Here is a 19,574-nt window from a genome sequence, read left to right as displayed (position 1 = left end):
GACCAGACATTAAGAAGAAGTATCAGCAATAACATAGCTTTATTTGCAGCTTAAAGACGGGGCGGGGTTTGGGGTGGTGGGGCCCGGAAGATGAGAGAATTGGGGGTGATGACACTGATACTGATCCCTCGGAGAAGCCGCCCTCGGGCCGTTAGATTTTGCCAGCGAAAGTCCCGTCCTTGATCTCGGTCCAGCGCTGCACCTGGGGTGGGGGTGGGTAGGATGGAGGAAGGTGGGGAGCGGGCGCTTGCTCAACTCAGCCGGCCCATCCACCCTCGCCCGGCCCGTCTGTGCGCTGCCCCTCTGTCCACTCACCCAGCTCATGGGGCACAGCGCGTGGAACACGCGGAAGTAATACTCGCAGGGCTGTGTGCTTTTCCCGCGGCGCCTCATCCTCTTGACGCAGGGACGGTAGTCTGCCGAGTGGGGCGGGGGGGAAGGAGCGGGCAGGTGGGCGGGGTCGCAAGCACGCCCCGCCCCCTCCACGCCAAGGCCGCGCCCTCCAGAAAGGTCCAGCTGCAGACCCGCCTCCTCCCCGCCAGGCCTCGCCTATTCTGTCACCCCACCCTTCCGTGACTTTATCGCAAGCCTCCAGAATAGGCCCCGACCTTCCACTGATCGGTCCCGCCCTATCATACAAGGCCCCTCCCCTCCCAGGTAGGCCCCGCCCCTTCAGACCGTGGTCCGCTCCACCTCCCACCCCAACGGTCTCCGCCCCCGCGGCGAGTCCAGGACCCTCTCCTCGTCCTCAGGTGGGGCGCGCCCCTTCCTGCCTCCCACCTTCTCTCACCCGCTCCCCCTAACTTGGCCCGCGAGGTTTTACCCAGCAAATTCTGGTAACAGTTACGGGTCTGGTTCTGCTTGGGGAAGCGCGGGTCGAAGGGTGCCGTTGGCCATCTCCCCTTTCAGGGCTTTGGGTAATCAATACCCAACATCCACGAAGGCGGCGTCTCCTGCGGGGAGGGATGGGGTTCTGTGGGGCCTAGGGGGCGCCCCTCGCTCCGACCCGCACTCAGCTCCTGACCCCCACCACGAAACCCAGACCCCGTTCCCACCCGTCCTGCCCTCACCAGGCTGATGTCAGCGGGTCACTGGCTCAGTTGTGCTTGTGGCTCCGTCCGGGGACCCCCTCGCTTCTGAGTCTCGAGGGTCCCAGCCCAGGAAAAACACGACCCTCCCGGTCGGATTGGCTGGGACCCCCGGAGCCCCAGCCAATGGACGCCGTTGCGCCGTTGCGTTGGGACGCGGGGCGGGGTCGGTGTGGACCCGCCTCCCCCGCCGCGACTCCCACCTCCGGCCCGACACCCCCACTTGGGGCCGGCGCTCACACACAGGTACCCGGGCGCTGCTCTTGCCGAGTCTCAGGCTCATGCTTTTAATCTCTGCGAAACTGGGCCACCACGCGGGCTCTCCCTCGACCCGCCCCCCGCCCCCCCAATATATAAAGATATAGATAGCTCTGGTCTCTACCGGAGAAGGAGCATCCCCGCCCGGCCTTTTCAGCACCCTGATTCTTACAGTAGAGGTGCACAACACCTAGGGGCCTGCGAGGAAGAGGAAAGAGACAGGGTGGGGTCCGGGCTCCTGGACGCCAGCGCCAGGTATAAGGCTGATCTGCAGGGTTCAGGGGCTACCTGGCCCCGCTGGGCTCCTCTGGACACTTCGGCGACTGAGGTTGAGTTCCCCGCATCCCGCTATTGAGGCCGCTGGGAACCGTGCATGCTGCAGAGAGAAAGCCAGAGAGGGCTTTGGGGGATCGGCAGGGAGAGAGTAGTAACTGCTCAATAAATACATGCTGACGGGGGGGGGGGGGGCGGGGGGCGTGGTCCTGCTCCAGGGCCCGGCAAGCCTGAGCTGGAATCCACGTTTCCACCAGTGTCCCTCCTAGGTTTCTCTCCCTCCTGCCTCCTTAATATCAAGTCTGACTCTGGATCCTTTGCCCCAACATCCAAACGCACTAATATCTCTTTCCTCTTAAGAAGCCCTCTTTCGTCCCACATCCTATACCAGCTTCCTCTTCAGGTCCCTCCTCCCCTTCCAGCAGATCACTTGGAAAGAGCTGGTCTACTCCTCCTCTCCGATTCCCCTCTTTACATACATATGTATGTATACAAGTAGTGGGAAAATACACATCCCATGAAATTTACCATTGTAACAATTTTAAAGTGTACAATTCAGTGGCATAAATTACATTCATAATGTTGTGCAAGCACCACCACTACCTAGCTCCCAGGACATATTCATCACCCCAAAAGGAAACCCCAAATCCATTAAGCAGTCACTTCCCGTTCCTCCCATCCCTTGCAGCTTCTGGCAGCCACCAATCTGCTTCCTGTCTCTTCGGATTTGCCTCTTCTGGACATTTCTTGCAAACGAAAATTGTACACTATGTGGCCTTTTGTGTCTAGCTCCTTTGGCTCAGCCACATGTTTTCAAGAGTTGTAGCACGGTGATCCACTTCCTGTGCTCCCTTAAGCCTGCCCCACTCAGGTCTTCGTTCCCACCAGGTCACCTCCTTGCTGTTACATCCAGAGGTCCTCTCTCGTCCTGTCTTCCTTCACCTGCTCGTGGCATCTGACACGGCTGCCCTCACGATGCTCCTCACTTTCTTCACCTGGTGTTCAGGATGCTGTTCAGTGTTCACTCTCTGACTATGGTTCCCCTTTCCCTAAACACCTTAGCCTCTGTCTCCACCTGCAGTCACTCGCTGGTGACCTCCAGTCTCATAGCTTGCAGCAACCATCCATTTGCTGATGATTCCCCAAATCATTCCAGACTCATGTGTCCAGCTGCGTACCCCGCATCGTCACCTGACATCTCAGAATCAAGATGTCCAAAATGGAATTCCTGATCTTGTCCCTGACATCTACTCCACTCACAGCTTCCTTGACTGCTGCATCTTCCCAGTGGCTCAGATCCCAAACCTCAATGCCATGACAACATGCCCAATCCATGAGCTGATCCGTTGGCTCAACCATCAAAGTATCTCTGGAACCCCACCACTTCTCAATACCTCCATTCCTTCCCCTCTTGTCCAAGCCACCATCATCTTGTTCCTGCCTCCGCACTCTTCTCCTGGCAACCACCCTTCCTCCTCTACCTTCTCCACACTTCAGCCAGAGAGAGTCCTTTCTAACATACAGCAGCTCCAGCCGTTCTGCTCAAAACCTCCAGTTTGCTCAGCATCAAACCCAAAGTACTTAAGATGGCCCCACATGATGGTGCCACCCTCGTGACTCCTGTGACCACAATTCCTACTCTGGGCTGTCCTGGAGCTCCCTCTTGGTCCAGCACATCGTGCACATTCCTGCCTCAGGGACTTTGCAGTGGTTGTTCCTTCTGAAGGGAACGAATTTCCCCAGATGTCCACATGGCTTCCTCACTCCCCTCCTTCAGATCTTTACACAAATGACACTAGCTCACTGAGGCCCTCCCGGACCACCCAATCCAATACTGGAAGCTGCCTACCCCCACTCGTAGCCCTCCCTACCCTGCTGTTTGCCCGGAGCCCTATCAGCTAATAATGTACAATATAATTACTGTGGATTTTATTGTCAGAGTTCCCAGCTTCAGCACTACTGATACTTTGTGGAGGATCATACTTTGCTGTGGGGCACCATCGCATACATTGTGGGATGTTGAGCATCGTCCCTGGACTCTACCCAAAAGATGCCAGGAGGACCCCCTCCCCAAATTGCTCAATGCCATGTCCATAGTGCATAGAATGATGCCTGGCACGTAGTTGACACTCACTATACACTGAGAGCACAAAGGAAAGTGGAAAAAGAAGGAATGATCCTCTCTACCTCATGGATAACAGAGTTGACAATACACGTTAGCTGTCACCCCAAATACCTGGGCGAAGGAGCAAAGATGCCCACTTCCTCCTTTATCTTCTCCACCTTGGAGACCATGTCCTTCATACTCTCAATTTCCAAGAGAGTGGGCAAGAGAATCTCCAAAGATGACCCCACTATGGCCATGGGGCACTGGTCCAGCACCCTCTTGGGTTCTTGAGATACTCTCCTGGGCTGTTGGGAGACCCTGGCCTCCATCTTTGAGACAGGGGTCAGAGAGGTAGGAGACTCCGTTACGTCCTCCCACCTCGCTGAGGGCGGAGAGATGGGAGTCAGGGAGGCAGCATTCACCTTGGGGCTGCTGGTGGCACGCTTGGGGAAGGGGGACGCTTTGGAAGGCCCCTTTGGGTCCCGGGGCACCTCCTCCACCTCCGCCCATGGATACGTGTTCCCCTTCGCCCAGGCCCCCAACTGTGGCTGCTCCCTGACCACCACCGGCATCTCCTCCAGCAAGGACACCTTGGTGGTGCTGAGGGGTACCGTGTCCATAGTTGGCATGGCAGACCCCTGCTGGGTTGAGAGCCAGGAGGGCAGATTGAACAGAGCTGATCTCAAGGAGGGATCCTTGGAACTGGCAGTGATCATCAGCTTGGCACGGGTGAGCCCTTCCACTGAGAAGGGCCCGGTCTGCCCCTGGGAGGCTTCCTCGATGGCCAGCTCCTGGGTCTTGATCCACTTCTGCTGCTGCCCCACCTCCTTGGATTTGAAGCCCAGCATGTCCAGAGAGATCTCCTCCTTCATCCTGCGGACGTTGTCCTCCAACTTGCCCTTGCCCTTCAAGCCATCCGCGGTGACATCCTGGGCTCTGCTGACCAGGACTTCCTCCGACTTTTTCTCGGTGGTGGTGAAAGGCAGCTCCAGGGATGTTTTCTGAGTCCTCACCTCTACTATGTTTGTCTCCTGGGTGCCCATCAACACCACGGCTCTGGCTTCCCTTCAGGCTTGCTTTTCTCAAGCACATCTCCTCCGTGACTTCCCGCAGGCAACACGCCAGTGGTGGCAGGGTCCAATGTCATTTGGTATTGGGTAGGTAAGGTCAGAGCCTTATGGGACGGGGTAGGTAGGAACACAGATTTTCTGTTTGGAGCAGGGCGGGGACACAGCCTTCGGGGGAACAGCAAGTGTATGCGCGGCCTTCTGAGATGGGGCAGGCATGGCTGGGGCCTCGTGGGGAGTAGCCAATACATGTGTGGCCTTCTGAGATGGGGCAAGCGTGGCTGGGGCCTCGTGGGGAGTAGCCAATACATGTGTGGCCTTCTGAGATGGGGCAGGTGTGGCTGGGGCCTCCTGGGGAGCAGCAGGAAAAGCTGGTGCTTTCCGGGATGGAGCAGGTACAGCCAAGAACTTCTGGGACTGGTCAAGGATGAATGGAGCCTTACAAGAGGCAGCAGGGATGGCTGGGGGCTTCTGGGAGGGCGGCGGCCACAGCCTCTGCACGGAGTCCAGAGGCCTGGCCTGTTCGTTGCACCTGTGGAAGTCAGGAGGGTAGGTGGCTGGGCAGAGGGAGGACGTGGACAAGGTGCTGGCCTCCGGGTCCATCAGGTCGTCCATGTCCTGTTGCCACGGGTACATATGCAAGTGATCACAGGAGCCCAGCAAGGGCATTTCAGGGCTGTCCTCTGAGATACAGAGTGAAGGGGTCTCAAGTAAACCTGCCAGGTATGTGGCCCCCTCAGAATTAGAGCAACCCTGTAGGTAGATGGAGGGTAGGGGAAGGATAGTCAAGGCCAGTGGAGATGCCCAGACCCAGGCCCCCAGCCCCCGCCCCCCTCAGACCCAGGGGTCCAGACCCCCAACCCCCTCCTCCCTCAGACCCAGGTTCCAGGCCCCCAGCCCCCTCCCCCCTCAGACCCAGGGGTCCAGACCCCCAACCCCCTCCTCCCTCAGACCCAGGGGTCCAGGCCCCCAGCCCCTCCCCCCTCAGACCCAGGAGTCCAGGCCCCCAGCCCCTCCCCCCTCAGACTGTGAGTTGCCCTCCTCCCTCTGATTCTAGAGTTGGCCCCGGCTCTCAGTATATTGGAAGCCTTGGAAAAGGATGCCATGTGGTCAGGTGTATTGGAAATGATGCTGAAGATGGTCCGAAAGGTGATGCTGGGCTTCTCTGGTGGGGTGGGGCGGAAGAAAGCAGTCTGAGCTCTCAGCAGAAGGGTCAGAATTTCGGGGTCCATTCATGGAGGCAGAGGGAGGGGTGTGTGCTCACCGGAAACTTGGATTTTGGTTTGCGGTCTCTCAGGGAGAGGTCCGGTTGGGACCTGTAAGGACAATTTGGTGTGACTTTGGGGGCTTCAGCACTAGGATCCCCACCCTTCCCCCCTGCCCTGCAAGGCAGCAAGGCCCCAAGGCTACTTCTTTTCTGTAGATTTCTTTCTCGTGTCAGCTTGCTCCAGCTGTGACCAGCCTAGTGGCACGGAGTCACCCAGGGCCTGAGACTTGAATTTGCGCCTGAGGGTCTGGCAGCGGGAGGAGGGAGGGCAGTCAGGAGGTGCAGCCCCGTCAGCCTTTTCCCCTCCAGGCCCACCGGGGCCGCTCACCTTGGCCTTCCTCTGTCTCTGAGTTGTCAGAATCTTGTAAGGAAAGGTGGGCTCGACAATCATGACTGGAAAGGCAGGGGGACACTTCAGGTCAAGGACCCCAATGGGGATGACACGGTGTGGGGGGAGGCCCAGAGGGGACTCCTGGGGGGCTCAGTCAGGGGAGAGAGGGGTATGATGCTGAGGCTCTGTCCGCGCCTGGTGGAGGAGAAGCTGAGGCTCAGGGAAGAGCCTGATGGACACCCAAGCCAGCTCACCTGAACGTCTGTGGTGAAACGGGTCCTGTGGACAGGAAGAGGGGCAGTGAGGAAGGGTGAGATCTTCCTGGTTTCCACATCTCCATTACCTACCCAGCCCAGGACTCCAGGGCCCCAGCCCCTCCCCCCTCAGACCCAGGTATCCAGCCCCTGTTCTCTCCCCCCTCAGACCCAGGGGTCCAGGCCCCCAGCCCCTCCCCACTCAGACCCAGGTATTCAGCCCCTGGTCCCTCCTCCCTCAGACTCTGGAGTGCAGGCCTCCTCCTCCTTCAGAGCCAGGGGTCCTGGCCCCAGCTCCATTCCTGGGGCTCCTGTACTTCTGGCTTTTGGTCTTGGCACCCTCTCGAATCTAGAACCATAGCTGCCCCCAGGGGTCTGTGGGGTCAGGGCCCACCTGGAGGTGCCACGTGGCCCGGGTCCATGGGGGGCGTGTGGAGGGTCCTGGGGGCCCAGGAGGGGGCGGGCTGCCGGAGCAGGTTGATGAGGCGGATCCAGCGGTCAAACAGGAAGCTGACCTCATTGTCAGGGGCGTCCAGCTCCAGGTAATAGCGGCAGCCCCATGACCAGACTCAGCTTCAGGTGCCAGGCAGACAGGTCGTGGACGTAGAGGTGGGCCAGGTCCAGCAGGATCATCCTAGCAGAGGCAGGAGATGGAAGCGGAAGAGCAGGAGATGGGGGCGAGGTGGCAGGGGATGGGGGGATGGCGGCACCTGGTGAGGACGAGGCTGGAGCGCTCCCTGCCCGTGGGGGGCTGGGCCATCAGCAGGATGTCTGGCAACACCAGGCCTGGCAGGGAGGCGGCCACGCCCATGGTCACTCGGTTGGTTCTGTGGTGCACATACACTGGGGCCCCTCGACTGGTCACCTGGGGATCCAGGGAGAGGGGCTGGGACCACTCCTTTCTCTTATGCTCCTCTGGCACCTCCACACAGAGCTCCACCCCCCAGCCCCCCAGCTGCCTTGTGCCCTCCTGGGCCCAAATCCCCCAGCCCAGGGGGTCTCCCTTCCCTCCTGCCCCTCTCTGCCCCCAGGGCACAGGGAGCCAGGGACCTGGACAAAGTTACTCTCGAACACGGGCAGCAGGCGGAGGGGCAAGTACTCGCCCTTCTGGAGGGTCTTCTGCAGCTCGCCCAGGGTGGGGACCCACTTCAGGGGGCCCTGGAGTGGCTCCCAACGCCTGATGTTCCAGAGCCGGTTCATGATGGCTGCAGAAAGTGTCGGTCACCCGGGACACGGAGGCAGGGTGCCGGCCCCCCAGCCCACCGGCCCCAGCCCCTCGAGCTTCAGCGGTTCCAGAGGCTGGAGCTTCCCCAGGGCTTGGACATGGCCCTGCAGAGGTGCTCAGCCCTGGCCTGGGGGAGGAGACTTCGGTGGAGGAGATTTGTGACCTCATCGGACACAGCTGCAGCTCTTCCTGGGAAGTCTCCAGGGGCCTTCAGCTCCCTTCCCCTCCAGGAACCTGTCCTGGAGTCTTGAGGGCTGGGGTGGGTGAATCAGAAGCCCCTGCTCCAGACCCAAACTAAGGATGACCCGGGGCCCTGGGAGGGGCCGTCTGGGATGTTGTAAGTGAATAATTAAACAAAAGGGTTTCTGACTCTTAAGAGGGGAGGCCTGAATTACAGTCCCAACTTGCCACTGACCCATGTCTACACCCTGGGTAAGGTCTATACCCCCAGGAGCCTCAGTTTCCCTGTATCTAACTTGTTTGTGTCCGTGGCAACAGTTGCTCTACATTGGTTATAAAGAAAGGGACATGAGGTTTGGAATAAGCCGGACCTTTGGCAAAATCATATTCTGCCTCTCCCTAGCTGTGTGGCCTTAAACGACAGGCATCCCTGCGGAGCCTCAGCTTCCCTCATCTGTAAAATTGGGGGGTACTGGAGGATGCACGGGATCCTGCAAGTAAAACCCCGCACTTAAGGCATGGCGCAGAGCAGGCGCACAGTGAATGGCCATTCCTGTCCCCTTCCGAGGGCTTTCGGGGCGGGGGGTGCTGATGTTCTGTCATTCTAAATAGAGTGGTTATTATTTTTTCATGTGTCATGCAAAATACATGGTCATTGTAAAAATTCTGGAAAATACAGAGAAGCACAAATAACGAAAGTCACCCAAACCCCACCTCCACCTTGTACCCTGAGGTGGCCATAGTCAACACTTTGGTGTATTTCCTTCTAGGATTTTTAAATAATCCATGGATTATATGTATCTATACAAAATGGGGATCACACAGTGGTTTGTAGCCTTGTGGCCTGCTTCTTCTATGCCTAAAGCAGTCTCTGTAGCATCCCTCTTCATGGCTGGTGTATTCCATCACATGGATGCACTGTCATGTATATAACCATCGCCTACTGTTGGACATCTAGGTTGTCTCCAATTTGCTGTTGTAAACACTGCCGTAATGAACAACCTTGAGCCTGCAGCCTTGCCCTGTACTAGTACTGTTGGTCACAGGGTAACCTTCTGTAACTATCCATTAAATATTTATTTATTGACTGTGAGACTAAGAACTCACAGTCTCTGGGGGACTGATGGTTCCTCTACTTCCCTGTCCACAGAGGGCCCCCCAAGGACCCCAGCATCCAGCCCCTGGCCCCCAGAGAAATCACCTCTAAGTGGATGTGTATGACAAATTTAATTCCCTCTTCTCTATCTCACAAAAGGTTCTCACATTTTTGTACAAAAACCCAGGCCTCCTTTTCCCCTCCCTCCCCACCCCAACACAGAAAGTAATTGTTTAATAAATAATATATGCTCCTGCCCAAGCCGAGAGGGGTGGGGGTCAGGGAGACACTGTGGCCAGACTTCTTAGAGATCCAAGAATCCGGGACCCCAGTTCCCTCCTCCTCAGGGACCCCCGAGTCCACCTGCCTCCCACCCACCCCCTTAAATAAATAAGTATAAATAAGGCACAGATGCCCCCCTGCCCAGGTCTCCTGGAGGGCTCGTCTCTAACTAGAGGGAGACAATGGTGAGGGCGGAGTCCTCTGGCTGCCACGCCCCCAGTCCCGAAATAAATAAATAAATAAGGTCTGGCTTTGAAGGGCGCTGGTGGCTCTAGGTGGAGGGTCACAGCCGAGTCTTCAGCAGCAGCAAGCCCCGCACAGCCCAGTCGAGCGTCAGGTGCAGCCCCCCAAGGATGGCATGGGCCGCCCGGACGCCTCCCCAGGGTGAGGCCGGGGGAGCCAGGGGGGGTGCCGGTGGGTCTGGGGGCGCCTGGGGCAGGGCCAGGCGGGACATCTGTCAGGAGAGGACAGAGGGTTAACATCAGGCCAGGGGTGCAGTTAGGGTCCGGAGAAGTGGGAATTTGGAGCCTGTACTGAATCAGGGTTGGGGAGGTCCAGCTTGCATACTTCCACTGTGTCTCTGGCCTGTGAGGTGGGGTGTCTGGGTTGGGAGTTCTTCAGGACGTTGGGTTCAGAAAATTGAGGCTGGGGCCAAAAGGTGGGGGTCTTAAGGCTGGGGTTCTAGGGCCAAGTTCAGAGGGCTGGAGGTGAGGTCTGTAGCAGCAGGGCCAGGATCCTGGGGCCGAGGTCTTAGATGTGGGGTCTCATTGTAGGATCAAGCTCAGGGACTCATGTGTGAGAGGTGGGGTCTCAAGTCTGGGGTCTCAGAGCTGAGAGTTGGAATTTGAGTTCCAGGGTCTTTGGGGTCACCAGAACCAGCAACCGGGGTCTGAAGTCTTACAATCTCACGGTCTTGAGTCTGGGGTTTTAAAAGTCAGGGTCTTGGGGTCTTAAGGGCTCACAACCTAGATCTGAGCTCTTGGGGACCCAGGACTCAGGGTCTGGGGTCTTCTAGTTTGAGATCTCAGGGTCCAAGTCCTTGAGATCTGAGGTTTGCAGAGCCAGGGTCTGCAGTCTGGCTTTAAGTCACGGTGCATCATCTGAGGGTCTGGGGTCTTGATGTGTCAGGATCTCAGGGCCAGGATATGGGTGGGTCTCAGGGTCTGGAGGCTCAGAATATCCTGGGCTTGGGGTCTGGATTCCTCCTGTTTTGGGACCGGGGTCTCCAGGTCTTGGGGTGAGGGTTTGGATTCTCAAACCTTAGGGCTTCAGGATGGGAGTCTTGGAGTCACAAGACCATGGGGTTTCCGAGTCTCAGGGTGAGAGTTTAGAGTTTCCAGGCAGGATTTTGGAGTCTGGGGTCTCAGGGACACAGGGTGAGGGTCTCGGAGTAGGCCTGGGGTCTGGGGTCCTGGGGTCTCAGAGCCAGGTGATCGTACCAGGAGCTGCAGCCGGCGCAGCAGCCGGTCCAACCGGGCCTGCAGGGCGCCTAGATCGGGCTCCAGGGTCCGCAGGGAAGGGCCTCCTGCCCGGCGCAGCCACTGCACATGCCTTAGGTAGGAGAACAGGTCTGCCCGCAGCCGTGTCAGCACTCCCGGGAGCTGGGGGACGGGCGGGGTGGGGAGTGGCGTCAAGGAGAACCTGGCACCTGCCCACTCCAGCCCCTAACCCCCTGCACCCCCTTCACCGCCCAACTCCCACCTTTGACCCATCCCCTGCCCTTACCTGCAGGGCTCCCAGCGCCCCCGCACTCATGGCCAAGGTGGGGAGGGAATCCAGGTTGTGGTCTCCGTCAGCTGGGAATTTGTCTCTCTTGGGGGGAAAGAAGCCGTGAGAGGGACCCTGCCCAGCTCCGGGGGACGCTTCATCCCCCACCACGAGCCCCGGACTCCTTTCTCCCCCGTCTCTGCCACCGTGGTAGCCCAGACGCCCTCTCCGTTCTCGGTCTTGGCCCCAGCCCATCCCCTCCAGGCTCTCCTACCAGCTGTGCGGCCAGCTGCCGAGTGTCCGCCAGGAGAGAGCGGGTCAGGAGGACGGCGCTGTCCAGCTCAGCCCGAGGGTCTGGGGAGGCCCGTGGGGGGCCAGGAGGTGGCCCCGGGGCAGCAGCTCTACCTGGCCACAGGCTCAGCGCGACCAGGACCAGACAGCAAACACCTGAGGGAGGGAGAGGACAGAAAGGAGGCTCAGGCCCGACCGGGGGATCTGAGGGAGGAGGCGCTGGGGTGGGGGTCCTGAGTCCCAGGGCGGAGCGCCCAGGGCACGTCGCAGGGCCTGGGCGGGTTTCCCTCTCCCTCTCTGGCTCTGGTCGCCCCGCCCGTCGGAGCAGACGCGCCCCGGGGCGGGTAGACGGGCCGGGCGTCTCCCGTCCGCCCCCGGACGCCGGAATCTGGGCCCCGGGGCGGGGCAGGAGGGGGGAGACACAGGCCAGAACCTGCCCCCTCCCGAGGCTCAGGAGCCCGAACCGGACTGAGAGCAGGGGAAGGAGACCTGGACAGAGGTCCGGGGGCCTTGACCCCTCCCCGGGAGACCCCCGCGTAGGCCCCACCAGAGTGGACCGCGGAAGGCCGGGCCGCAGCGCCGGGGATACCCCACAGCACACCTGGGCGGAGAGAGGCAGAGGCGCGGGCGCGCCGGGCTCGCGGCGGGGAGAGAGGGACCCGGCGGTGCTCAGCGCGGGGGCTCCGGCCCGCTCCCTCCGCGGCCGCCCATCCCCCAGCGGCCCCGCCCACCCCGCCCGCCAGCCAATCAGCGACCCCCGGGCCGCCCCGCTCCCGCAGCACACCCCCAGCCCGCCCCCTGGGCCCTCCCAGGCCGCGGTCTGTCCGCCCGTCCGTCCGCATCCGTCTGGCTCTCCTGTTTCTGTCTGCACCCCTGTGTCTCCCTCTGTCTTTCCTCCCCGTAGCTGGGGTCGGTGTTCTGGGCTTGCTCTCACCTCCTTGGCCTCTCTGCCTCAGTTTCCCTCCCGGAGCCTCTCTGTTGAGGTCCCTGGGAGTCTGCGTCTCTCGGTCCCCGCTGACTCCCTGGGGGTCCCGGGCCCTTTGGGATCACCCCCTGGCTTTCGTCTGTCTCTGTGAGTCTCCATTTCTCTCTGCCTCGCGCTGCCCTGCCGGTGTCTCCGCGTCTCTGATCCGTCCTTTCATGTCTCGCTCTGCCCGTCCCTTCTCTAGGCCTCCTGCTTTCTCTGAATCTCCTTCCCGCTCGCTCCGTCTCCGCCTCCCCATTGCTCCCTCGCTCTCCTCCGTCTCTCGGTCCGATTCCGCTGTCTGTCTGCTCCCCACCCTTCCCGCCGACGGTCCCTCCCTCCTTCCTCCCTGTCCCCCCTCCAGGAGCTTGAACCAACTTACTGTTCATGTCCCCACAGGGCAGGGGTTCCCCAGGGCAGGGGGCAGGGGGCTGGGGGCCTTTAACCCTTCCCTGTCCGCTGCCGTGGGAGCCCTGGGGGTCAGCTGGGCCTCGGCCTGGGGAGGGGAGGCATGTGCGTGTGAGCAGCGAGGGCCGCGGCAGTGAGGGAGTGTGTGCGCCTGGGGGGTTATATAGGGGGCCGGGGCGGGCGGGCGGGGGGCAGGCGGCAGGGGAGGGCGGCCTGACACATCCTGACTCACCCTCCCTGCCTGCCTTTTCCATTCCGACGGAGCCGGCTGCCTCGCAGGGCTCACGCCGCCGCGCTCGGAGGAGGGCACGGAAGGAAAAGTTGGAAAAGTTGAAAAGGGAAAGGGGGGGTGGTCGGAGAGGGGCTGGTGAGGTCATTGGCGTCCCCTCCCTCCACCTCCTCGGCCGGCCGCCGCCGCCGCCGCCGCCGCCGGGGCAGACACGCAGCTCAAGAGCTGGGGCCTGGCTGCGGGGTGGGGGTCCGGCTGGACCAGGACAGGCAGAGAGATGGAGAGGCAGGGGGTGATGCGGACGGGGTAGAGGTGGCAACGGGACCACAAGACGCAGGCCTGGGGGGTTGGAGGTGAGACGGAGAGAGACTCCCAGGGACAGAGAGAGATGGAGAGGCCGAGACCCAGGCAAGGAGGTAGAGACACACAGAGAAATGGGGACATGGGACAGAGGTGGAGAGTCTGAGGTGCAGAGATGGAGACAGCCAAGGAGACACGCTGCAGAGGCAGAGAAACAGGAGAGCAAAGTGAGGTTTGAGGGGCACGATGAAAACAGCAGGAGATGTCTGGAGAGACCCAGAGAGACCCCCAAAAGGAAAAGGGACAGAGAAAGGCATGCCAGAAAGAGGGGAGGCAGGCAGCAGAAAAGAGATACACAAGGCAGGGTGACAGAGATGGAGAAGTCCCAAGGGGCAGAGATCCTCTGAGAGATGCTGATGCTGAGATGACGAGGACTCAGCAGTGGGGACTGAGAGAGGGGGGCCTTTCTCCAAGAGACACGTTGGAACATGGTGAGAGAGGACCAGAGGCAGAGAGACAGGGACCAAGAGAAAGAGGCATCGAGACACCCAGTAGAGGTGAGACCTCGGGCACATGGCTTCACCTCTCTGTGCCTTGGTTTCTCCATCTGTGAAATAGGGATACCCCAGGCACGACCCCCTCCCAAAAGCCTGTGTGAGGATACAGTGAGTTCACGCCTGTAAAGCACACAACCAGCTCTCAGTAAATGCGAACTATTGCTATTCTCACCGTTGATTTTTATTAACATATCCAGGGAGACGGAGGAAAAGAGGGAGCCCCTGGGAGAGATGGAGATGGTGAGACACGGAGAGAGCAGCTGGGATGGGTGGGGGGAGCTGGAGACCAGGACATGGCAGGGAGGACACCACGCGGAGAGGTGGAGAGGTGGAGATGCAGAGAGGGGTGGGAGCAGGGGTGGGAGACACAGACTCAGGGGGACAGTGGTGCCAACACAGACGCACACAGGGAGTACCAGGTACATGGAGCAGAGGTGGCCCCGGGGATTCACGGCAGAACGAGTGAGGGACCATGACAGGAACCCAAGTCCCCAGGAGCACCCCAACCCCCAGGATAAGGGTGGCAGAGAAGGGTGGAGGGTAGTGAGAAGACAGAAGGTGACAAGGACTTCCAAAGGTCTTCCTGCAGACACCCCTCCCCCCCCGCCCCTGAGACCGCTGAGCTGGCAGGGGGGCTCTGAGGATGAATGCTGGCTGAAGTCCTCCCCCTCCCATCCCCCACCACTTGGGGGGGCAACTGCTCAGGTCCCCAGGGAGGTGAGGTCACAGCCCCCCCCATGGTGGGACATGACCTCATCGCCTCAGGTAAGAGCTCCCTCTGCCTCTCTGTCATGGCCACCCCTGCCAGGGCCCCCCAGGGGCCCTCCCCAGCCCCTACTCATGCTGGGACCCAGGCCTCTGACCACTGGGTCTCCGCCCCTCAGGGGGCCTGTTTCCGGCTGAGTCAGCGTGGGGGGGCCCAAGGCTGCGTCAGTGAAGGGAGAACTGACGTAGCCCCCCCCCCAAGACCGGTGGGGCCAGCCAAGGTGACTCAGGCCACCAGCCTGGGAGATGGACTGGTCTGAGGGGATGGGGGACTGAGCCTGGGGCCAGCCTGAGAGCCACAGTAGGGATCTGATGATGGCAGCCCCTTCCACCTCCGGGGGAACCGGGGCTGCCGGCCCCAACCCCATTGCTTTAACCTAGGAGTCCAAGAGCCCAGCCCCTCCTCCCTCAGACTCAGGAGTCCAGACCCCCAGCCGCCTACTTCCTCAGATCCAGGGGTCCAGCTCTCAGCCCCCTCCTCCCTCAGAGCCAAGTGGCAGGTGTCCAGGTCCGAAACCCTTGTTTCAAGAAAGGTAGAGAAAACTTGTGGCCATTCTGCAATTTGGGGAGTGCTCTGTTGGGGAAGGTCAGGGGTCTAGGCATGGGTCATCAGTCCCCAACTAGTGACAGTCCCCTCGGCCTGCTTCGGCCCTCTCACCCCGGGGATGCGGGGTCATCTTTCCTCACTGTGGCAGCAGGAGGCCGGTGGGTGCAGGACAGGAGGGTGGGGGTTACTCAGGACTCCTGGGTCTTCCCCAGGGTTGGGGACACTCAGACTACTTCTGTGGAAAGGAGAGCAAGAAGGAGAGACAAAGACAGACACGAGTAAAGAGATGGAGAGGCAGGGTAGGAGACTCACAAACAATGACGGGAGATGACTGTGACAGAAAGAGACAGGAGCACAGAGGCCAGAGTGAGAGACAGAGATGCAAAAAAAAAAAAAAAAATTGTGACCCATACAGACGCAGAGACAAGCTCAGGGGCTCAGAGGCAAAGACTGGGGGTGACACAGAGCTGAGACTCTGAGGGGTGATAGCCGTGGGGGGAGATGCCACTGGGATATGACGGGGGACCCCAGGGGGTCCTTGCTCATGTGCTGGCCCCGGGTGAGGTGGAGCTGGCTGGTGTGAGGTCAGCAGGTCCGAGTCTGTGTGTGTCCGTCTGTCTGTCCCTGGGGGGTCCTGTCTGGCCCCTGGGGGGTGACGGGGCAGGCGGGCCGCAGAGGCGGCCCAAACCTGTCATTAGTGGTGAGGGCCGTGACGGCGGCCCCCCCAGCCCCAAGCCGCGGTCCAGGGCCCTGCGGCCCCGCCCCCCCACCCCCTCCTTGATCCCTGAGGAATCCCGGGAATTGGGAAGTGGGTCCAGATGATGTTGACACAGGAAACGGTCAGCAGCTGCCCGGCCTCAGCCCCACAACCCCTCTGACCCCCACCCCCGGCCCCCTGCCGAGCCCCTCGGACCTGTGTCATCTCTGACGAAGGCAACCCTGGGCCCACTCAGCACCCACCAGGATGTTTACGGGAGATGGGTAGGGCGGGAGGCAGCCTCAAAGGGCTTCTTGAGAAATGGGGTCTGGACTCCTGGACAGCTGCCCTCAGACCTAGTCCCCTTCCCCCTCCTCCCTCAGACCCCGGGGTCCAGATGCCCAGCCTCTCTTCCCTTAGACCTGGGAGTCCTGACCCCAAATGCTCTCTTCCCTCTGATCCAAGTGTCCAGACCCCCAGCCCCTCTTCCCTCAGACTCAGGATCTGGACACAAAGACACACCGCCCCAGGAGAGCTGAGTCCCCTCCTCACTGGCTGGAAAGCTGAGTGGAGGTTCAGGGGAGAGTGAGGGATCATGTTCCCACCCCAGCCCCCAAGTTGACCTCCTCCCCCACCACTGGGGTGGACCAAACCAGAAGCTTGGGGATCCCAGTCGGACCCATTTCCCTGTTTGCAGAGGGGGAAACAGACTGAGCTAGAAGGGGCTCCCTTCCCATGAGTCCCCTCTCCACCACCTGGGGCCTCAGACCTCTCGGATCCTGGCCCTCCGCATCAGGAGGCCTGGATGCCTTTGGGACCAGGGGACTCCAGAGCAGGAGCTCTGGCCTATGGCCTGACCCCCATTTTCTCATCGCCCTCTTAGGTCTCCTGGTTGCTAGGGGGCCTCCCTAACAATGGGGCTCAGTGAGGTCTTCTGGGCCTCAGGCCCCCTGCCCCTGGTTGCTAGGGTGAAGACTCCCTGGCAACCAGGTCACAGGAGACTTTGGGTCACCTGGAGCTGCCTTTCAGGAATGTTTACTAAGCAGAGGGATTCCCTGGCAAGAAGGTCTCAGGGTGCCCACTCCTCGGGTCCCCTGGTTGGCTAGGAGGAGAAGTCTTAGACTCCCACCTGCTTTCTACCCAGGTTGCTAAGGAGGCTCTTCTAATGCCAGGGCCCCATCCCACCCACAAGGCCCCTTCCACCTGGTTGCTAAGGAAGCAACTCCCTAGCAACCAGGTGTGACCAGGCCAGTGTGACCACCCCCTTCTTTCTTCCCAATTGCTATGTGGGCTCCCTAGAAATAGAACTTAGAATTTTGGGGGCCAGCTGGGCAGGCGGGTGGGGCGAGCCGGTTGCTGGGGTGATGGCCTTCAAGGTCTCTCTCCACAGAGGCCCCAGGAGTCTGGGGAGGCGACATGGTGGGGTCTGGGATCCCTGCTTTGGGCCTCTTCCTACTAATGCAGGGCTCAGTAGGTGAGGGGGCTGATGAGAGGGGTCAGAGAGCTGAGCAGAGGCCCTCCTCACCCTCCATACAGCCTCCCAACACTGCTCTTTTCTTTCACAGATGGGAATGGAATCCAGGGATTCTTCTATCCATGGAGTGAGCAGTGGAGGAAACCCTGGGTCCCGTGGGGATAAGGAGCCCAGACTAGACTCTTGGGTCTAAAGGGAGGAGGGGCTGGGGTCTGGACCCCTGGTCTGAGGGAGGAGGGCCTGGGGGCCTGGCTCCTGGGTCTGAGGGAGGAGGGGCTGGGGACCTGGCTCCTGGGTCTGAGGGAGGAGGGGCTGGGGACCTGGACCCCTGGATCTGAGGGAGGAGGGGCTGGGGACCCGGACCCCTGGGTCTGAGTGAGGAGGGGCTGGGGACCCAGACCCCGGGGTCTGAGGGAGGAGGGGCTGGGGGCCTGGACCCCTGGGTTTGAGGGGGGAGGGGCTGGGGGCCTGGACCCCTGGGTCTGAGGAAGGAGGGGCTGGGGACCTGGACCCCTGGGTCTGAGGGAGGAGGGGCCGGGGGCCTGGACCCCTGAGTCTGAGGGAGGAGGGGCTGGGGGCCCGGACCCCTGGGTCTGAGGGAGGAGGGTTCTGGGGGCTGGACCCCTGGGTCTGAGGGAGGAGGGCCTGGGGACCCGGATCCCTGGGTCTGAGGAAGGAGGAGCTGGGGGCCTGGACCCCTGGGTCTGAGGGGGGAGGGGCTGGGGGCCCGGACCCCTGGGTCTGAGGGGGGAGGGGCTGGGGGCCTGGAGTCCAGGGTCCAGCACGAAGTAAGCACTAGGCCGGCAGCCCCAGAGCCTGGTATGGGGTTAGGCTCTGTGAGGAAGCTGCTCCTCGCGTTGGTCCCCAGGCTGTGAGGGAGATGTCTGGGACCGGGAGAGCTGTGGGGGCCAGGTGGCAATTGAGAACCCGAATCTCTGTCTGCGTCTACGATGCTGCTACCACGACGGGGTCTGCTACCACCAGCGGCCGGATGGTGTGTGCCAGGGAGCCGGGGCCCCTGGGGGGGGCTGGTGGCAGGGACCCCTTGGTCTCACGGCTCCCTGCTTTGTGCAGAAAACATGCAGAGGAAGCACATGTGGGCACTCGGCTGGATGTGCGGAGGCCTCCTCTTCCTGATCTCCAGCATCTGCCTGTTCTGGTGAGTGGGGTCGGGGCTCGGGGGGGCTCCCCTGCCCTGGCGGGCGGGGCCAGGTGGACGGCACAGCTGAGGGTGTCCCCTCCCTGCCAGGTGGGCCAAGCGACGGGATATGCTGTGGCTGCCGTGGTTCCTGAAGGGCAAGTGCAACCTGTCCCAGACCGTCTCTCTGTTACCCAAGGACCGGACACCGAGCGAAAAGAAGATGGCGTCCATTGGCAGCATACCCACAGAGGGGGCCCTGGACGTCTCAGGGGGCACTGATGAGGAAGGCACGGAAGGGGGCGAAGAAACGGAAGCAGGGGAGGAGGAAGATTAGGGGCACCCCTGGAGGGATCCCTCAATACAGATATAGCACAGAGATGCATGGTCTCTTTTCTGAGAAGCATGAAGCAGGAGACGGATAAGACCCGGAGGCAGAGAGAGAGAGAGAGAGAGAGAGAGATAGAGTGTGTGTGTGTGTGTGTGTGTGTGTGTGTGTGTGTGTGTGTGTGTGTTTGGGGGGTGCCTGGGCTGTGATCATGGAGGGTGTGAGCTGACAGGCATCTGGGGTCCAGGGGTAAGTGGGGAGGATCCGAGCTGAGGGGAACTTGGGCCGATGGGGGGAGGCCTGAGCTGATGGGGGTCCTGAGTTGAGTGTAGGTCCTGGGCTGTGATTACGGGGGTCTGGACTGAGGGGCTTGGGGTGAGTTGTGGGTGGCCTGGGCTGGGACTGCAGCTGGGCTGGGGGGACATGGACCACCGTGCCCCTCAGCTGTCCTGCCGCTGCCTGACAGCCTCTGCTGCCTACCCTTGGGGTCCTGCCGCCCTTGGGCCAGCAGGCATTTGCCTTGCTTCCCACGAACGCCGGACGACTATAGCTCTCAGACTCCCTAGTGGTGGCACGGAAATTTTCCTGGAACTTCATTACAGTTGAAGACTCAACGTGCTCAGTCCTCTTTCCTCCGCCCCTCCTTTTTCAGGTAACAGAGCTACTCCAACCTACCCTCCATAAGTATGTCCCCAACAAATATCTTGCAAGTCTTCATCCCTCTGTCTGCATCTCTGGGGA

At 60.8% G+C, this 19,574-nt stretch overlaps 4 protein-coding genes across 5 annotated transcripts; 1 reads left to right on the top strand and 3 right to left on the bottom strand.

The window, feature by feature from the left end:
- Positions 1-3: 3 nt before the first annotated feature.
- On the bottom strand, positions 4-2,050 carry COX6B2 (cytochrome c oxidase subunit 6B2). The gene is given in 3 exon segments (XM_030761340.2): positions 4-202; positions 316-416; positions 824-2,050. Coding segments are annotated over 3 exon segments (264 nt in total). The 5' UTR covers positions 936-2,050; the 3' UTR covers positions 4-151.
- Positions 1,815-19,567, top strand: TMEM190 (transmembrane protein 190). Its single transcript, XM_022586080.3, has 5 exons — positions 1,815-17,367; positions 17,459-17,494; positions 18,236-18,361; positions 18,442-18,526; positions 18,617-19,567. Exons 1-5 carry the CDS (start codon positions 17,310-17,312, stop codon positions 18,840-18,842), a joined length of 531 nt encoding a protein of 176 aa, XP_022441788.1. The 5' UTR covers positions 1,815-17,309; the 3' UTR covers positions 18,843-19,567.
- Positions 3,514-8,038, bottom strand: GARIN5B (golgi associated RAB2 interactor family member 5B). The gene is given in 13 exon segments (XM_089903479.1): positions 3,514-4,777; positions 4,780-4,948; positions 4,950-5,546; positions 5,864-5,958; positions 6,058-6,087; positions 6,090-6,109; positions 6,204-6,532; positions 6,646-6,653; positions 7,040-7,196; positions 7,198-7,279; positions 7,356-7,510; positions 7,696-7,879; positions 7,881-8,038. Coding segments are annotated over 13 exon segments (2,919 nt in total). The 3' UTR covers positions 3,514-3,842.
- IL11 (interleukin 11) lies at positions 7,842-17,667 on the bottom strand. 2 transcript variants are annotated; one of them, XM_022586053.3, is made up of 5 exons: positions 12,773-17,667; positions 11,410-11,582; positions 11,154-11,240; positions 10,868-11,029; positions 7,842-9,882 (listed from the first exon to the last, which is right to left on the bottom strand). In XM_022586053.3, the coding sequence occupies exons 1-5, from the start codon at positions 14,307-14,309 to the stop codon at positions 9,712-9,714; spliced, it is 2,130 nt and encodes a 709-aa protein (XP_022441761.2). In that variant the 5' UTR covers positions 14,310-17,667; the 3' UTR covers positions 7,842-9,711. The 2 variants fall into 2 exon arrangements, with proteins under 2 accessions (XP_022441761.2, XP_089758255.1); XM_089902129.1 differs by lacking the exon at positions 12,773-17,667 and having other exon boundaries at positions 9,547-9,882.
- Positions 19,568-19,574: the final 7 nt, after the last annotated feature.

The sequence above is a fragment of the Delphinapterus leucas genome, chromosome 20 (genome assembly GCF_059928025.1).
Source record: "Delphinapterus leucas isolate spDelLeu-1000000601 "Yukka" chromosome 20, BTC_Dleu_Yukka2, whole genome shotgun sequence".
NCBI lineage: Eukaryota > Metazoa > Chordata > Mammalia > Artiodactyla > Monodontidae > Delphinapterus > Delphinapterus leucas.
This window is presented reverse-complemented; position numbering and strand designations above follow the sequence as displayed.

Coding starts and splice junctions, on each gene's coding strand:
- IL11 (XM_022586053.3), bottom strand. CDS start 14,309: ATGTACCTGGTACTCCCTGTGTGCGTCTGTGTTGGCACCACTGTCCCC. Junction 11,241..11,409: donor GGCAGCTGGCCGCACAGCTG/GTAGGAGAGCCT, acceptor TTTCCCCCCAAG/AGAGACAAATTCCCAGCTGA. Junction 11,030..11,153: donor GGGCGCTGGGAGCCCTGCAG/GTAAGGGCAGGG, acceptor CCCGTCCCCCAG/CTCCCGGGAGTGCTGACACG.
- TMEM190 (XM_022586080.3), top strand. CDS start 17,310: ATGGTGGGGTCTGGGATCCCTGCTTTGGGCCTCTTCCTACTAATGCAG. Junction 17,368..17,458: donor ACTAATGCAGGGCTCAGTAG/GTGAGGGGGCTG, acceptor TTTCTTTCACAG/ATGGGAATGGAATCCAGGGA. Junction 18,527..18,616: donor TCCAGCATCTGCCTGTTCTG/GTGAGTGGGGTC, acceptor CCTCCCTGCCAG/GTGGGCCAAGCGACGGGATA.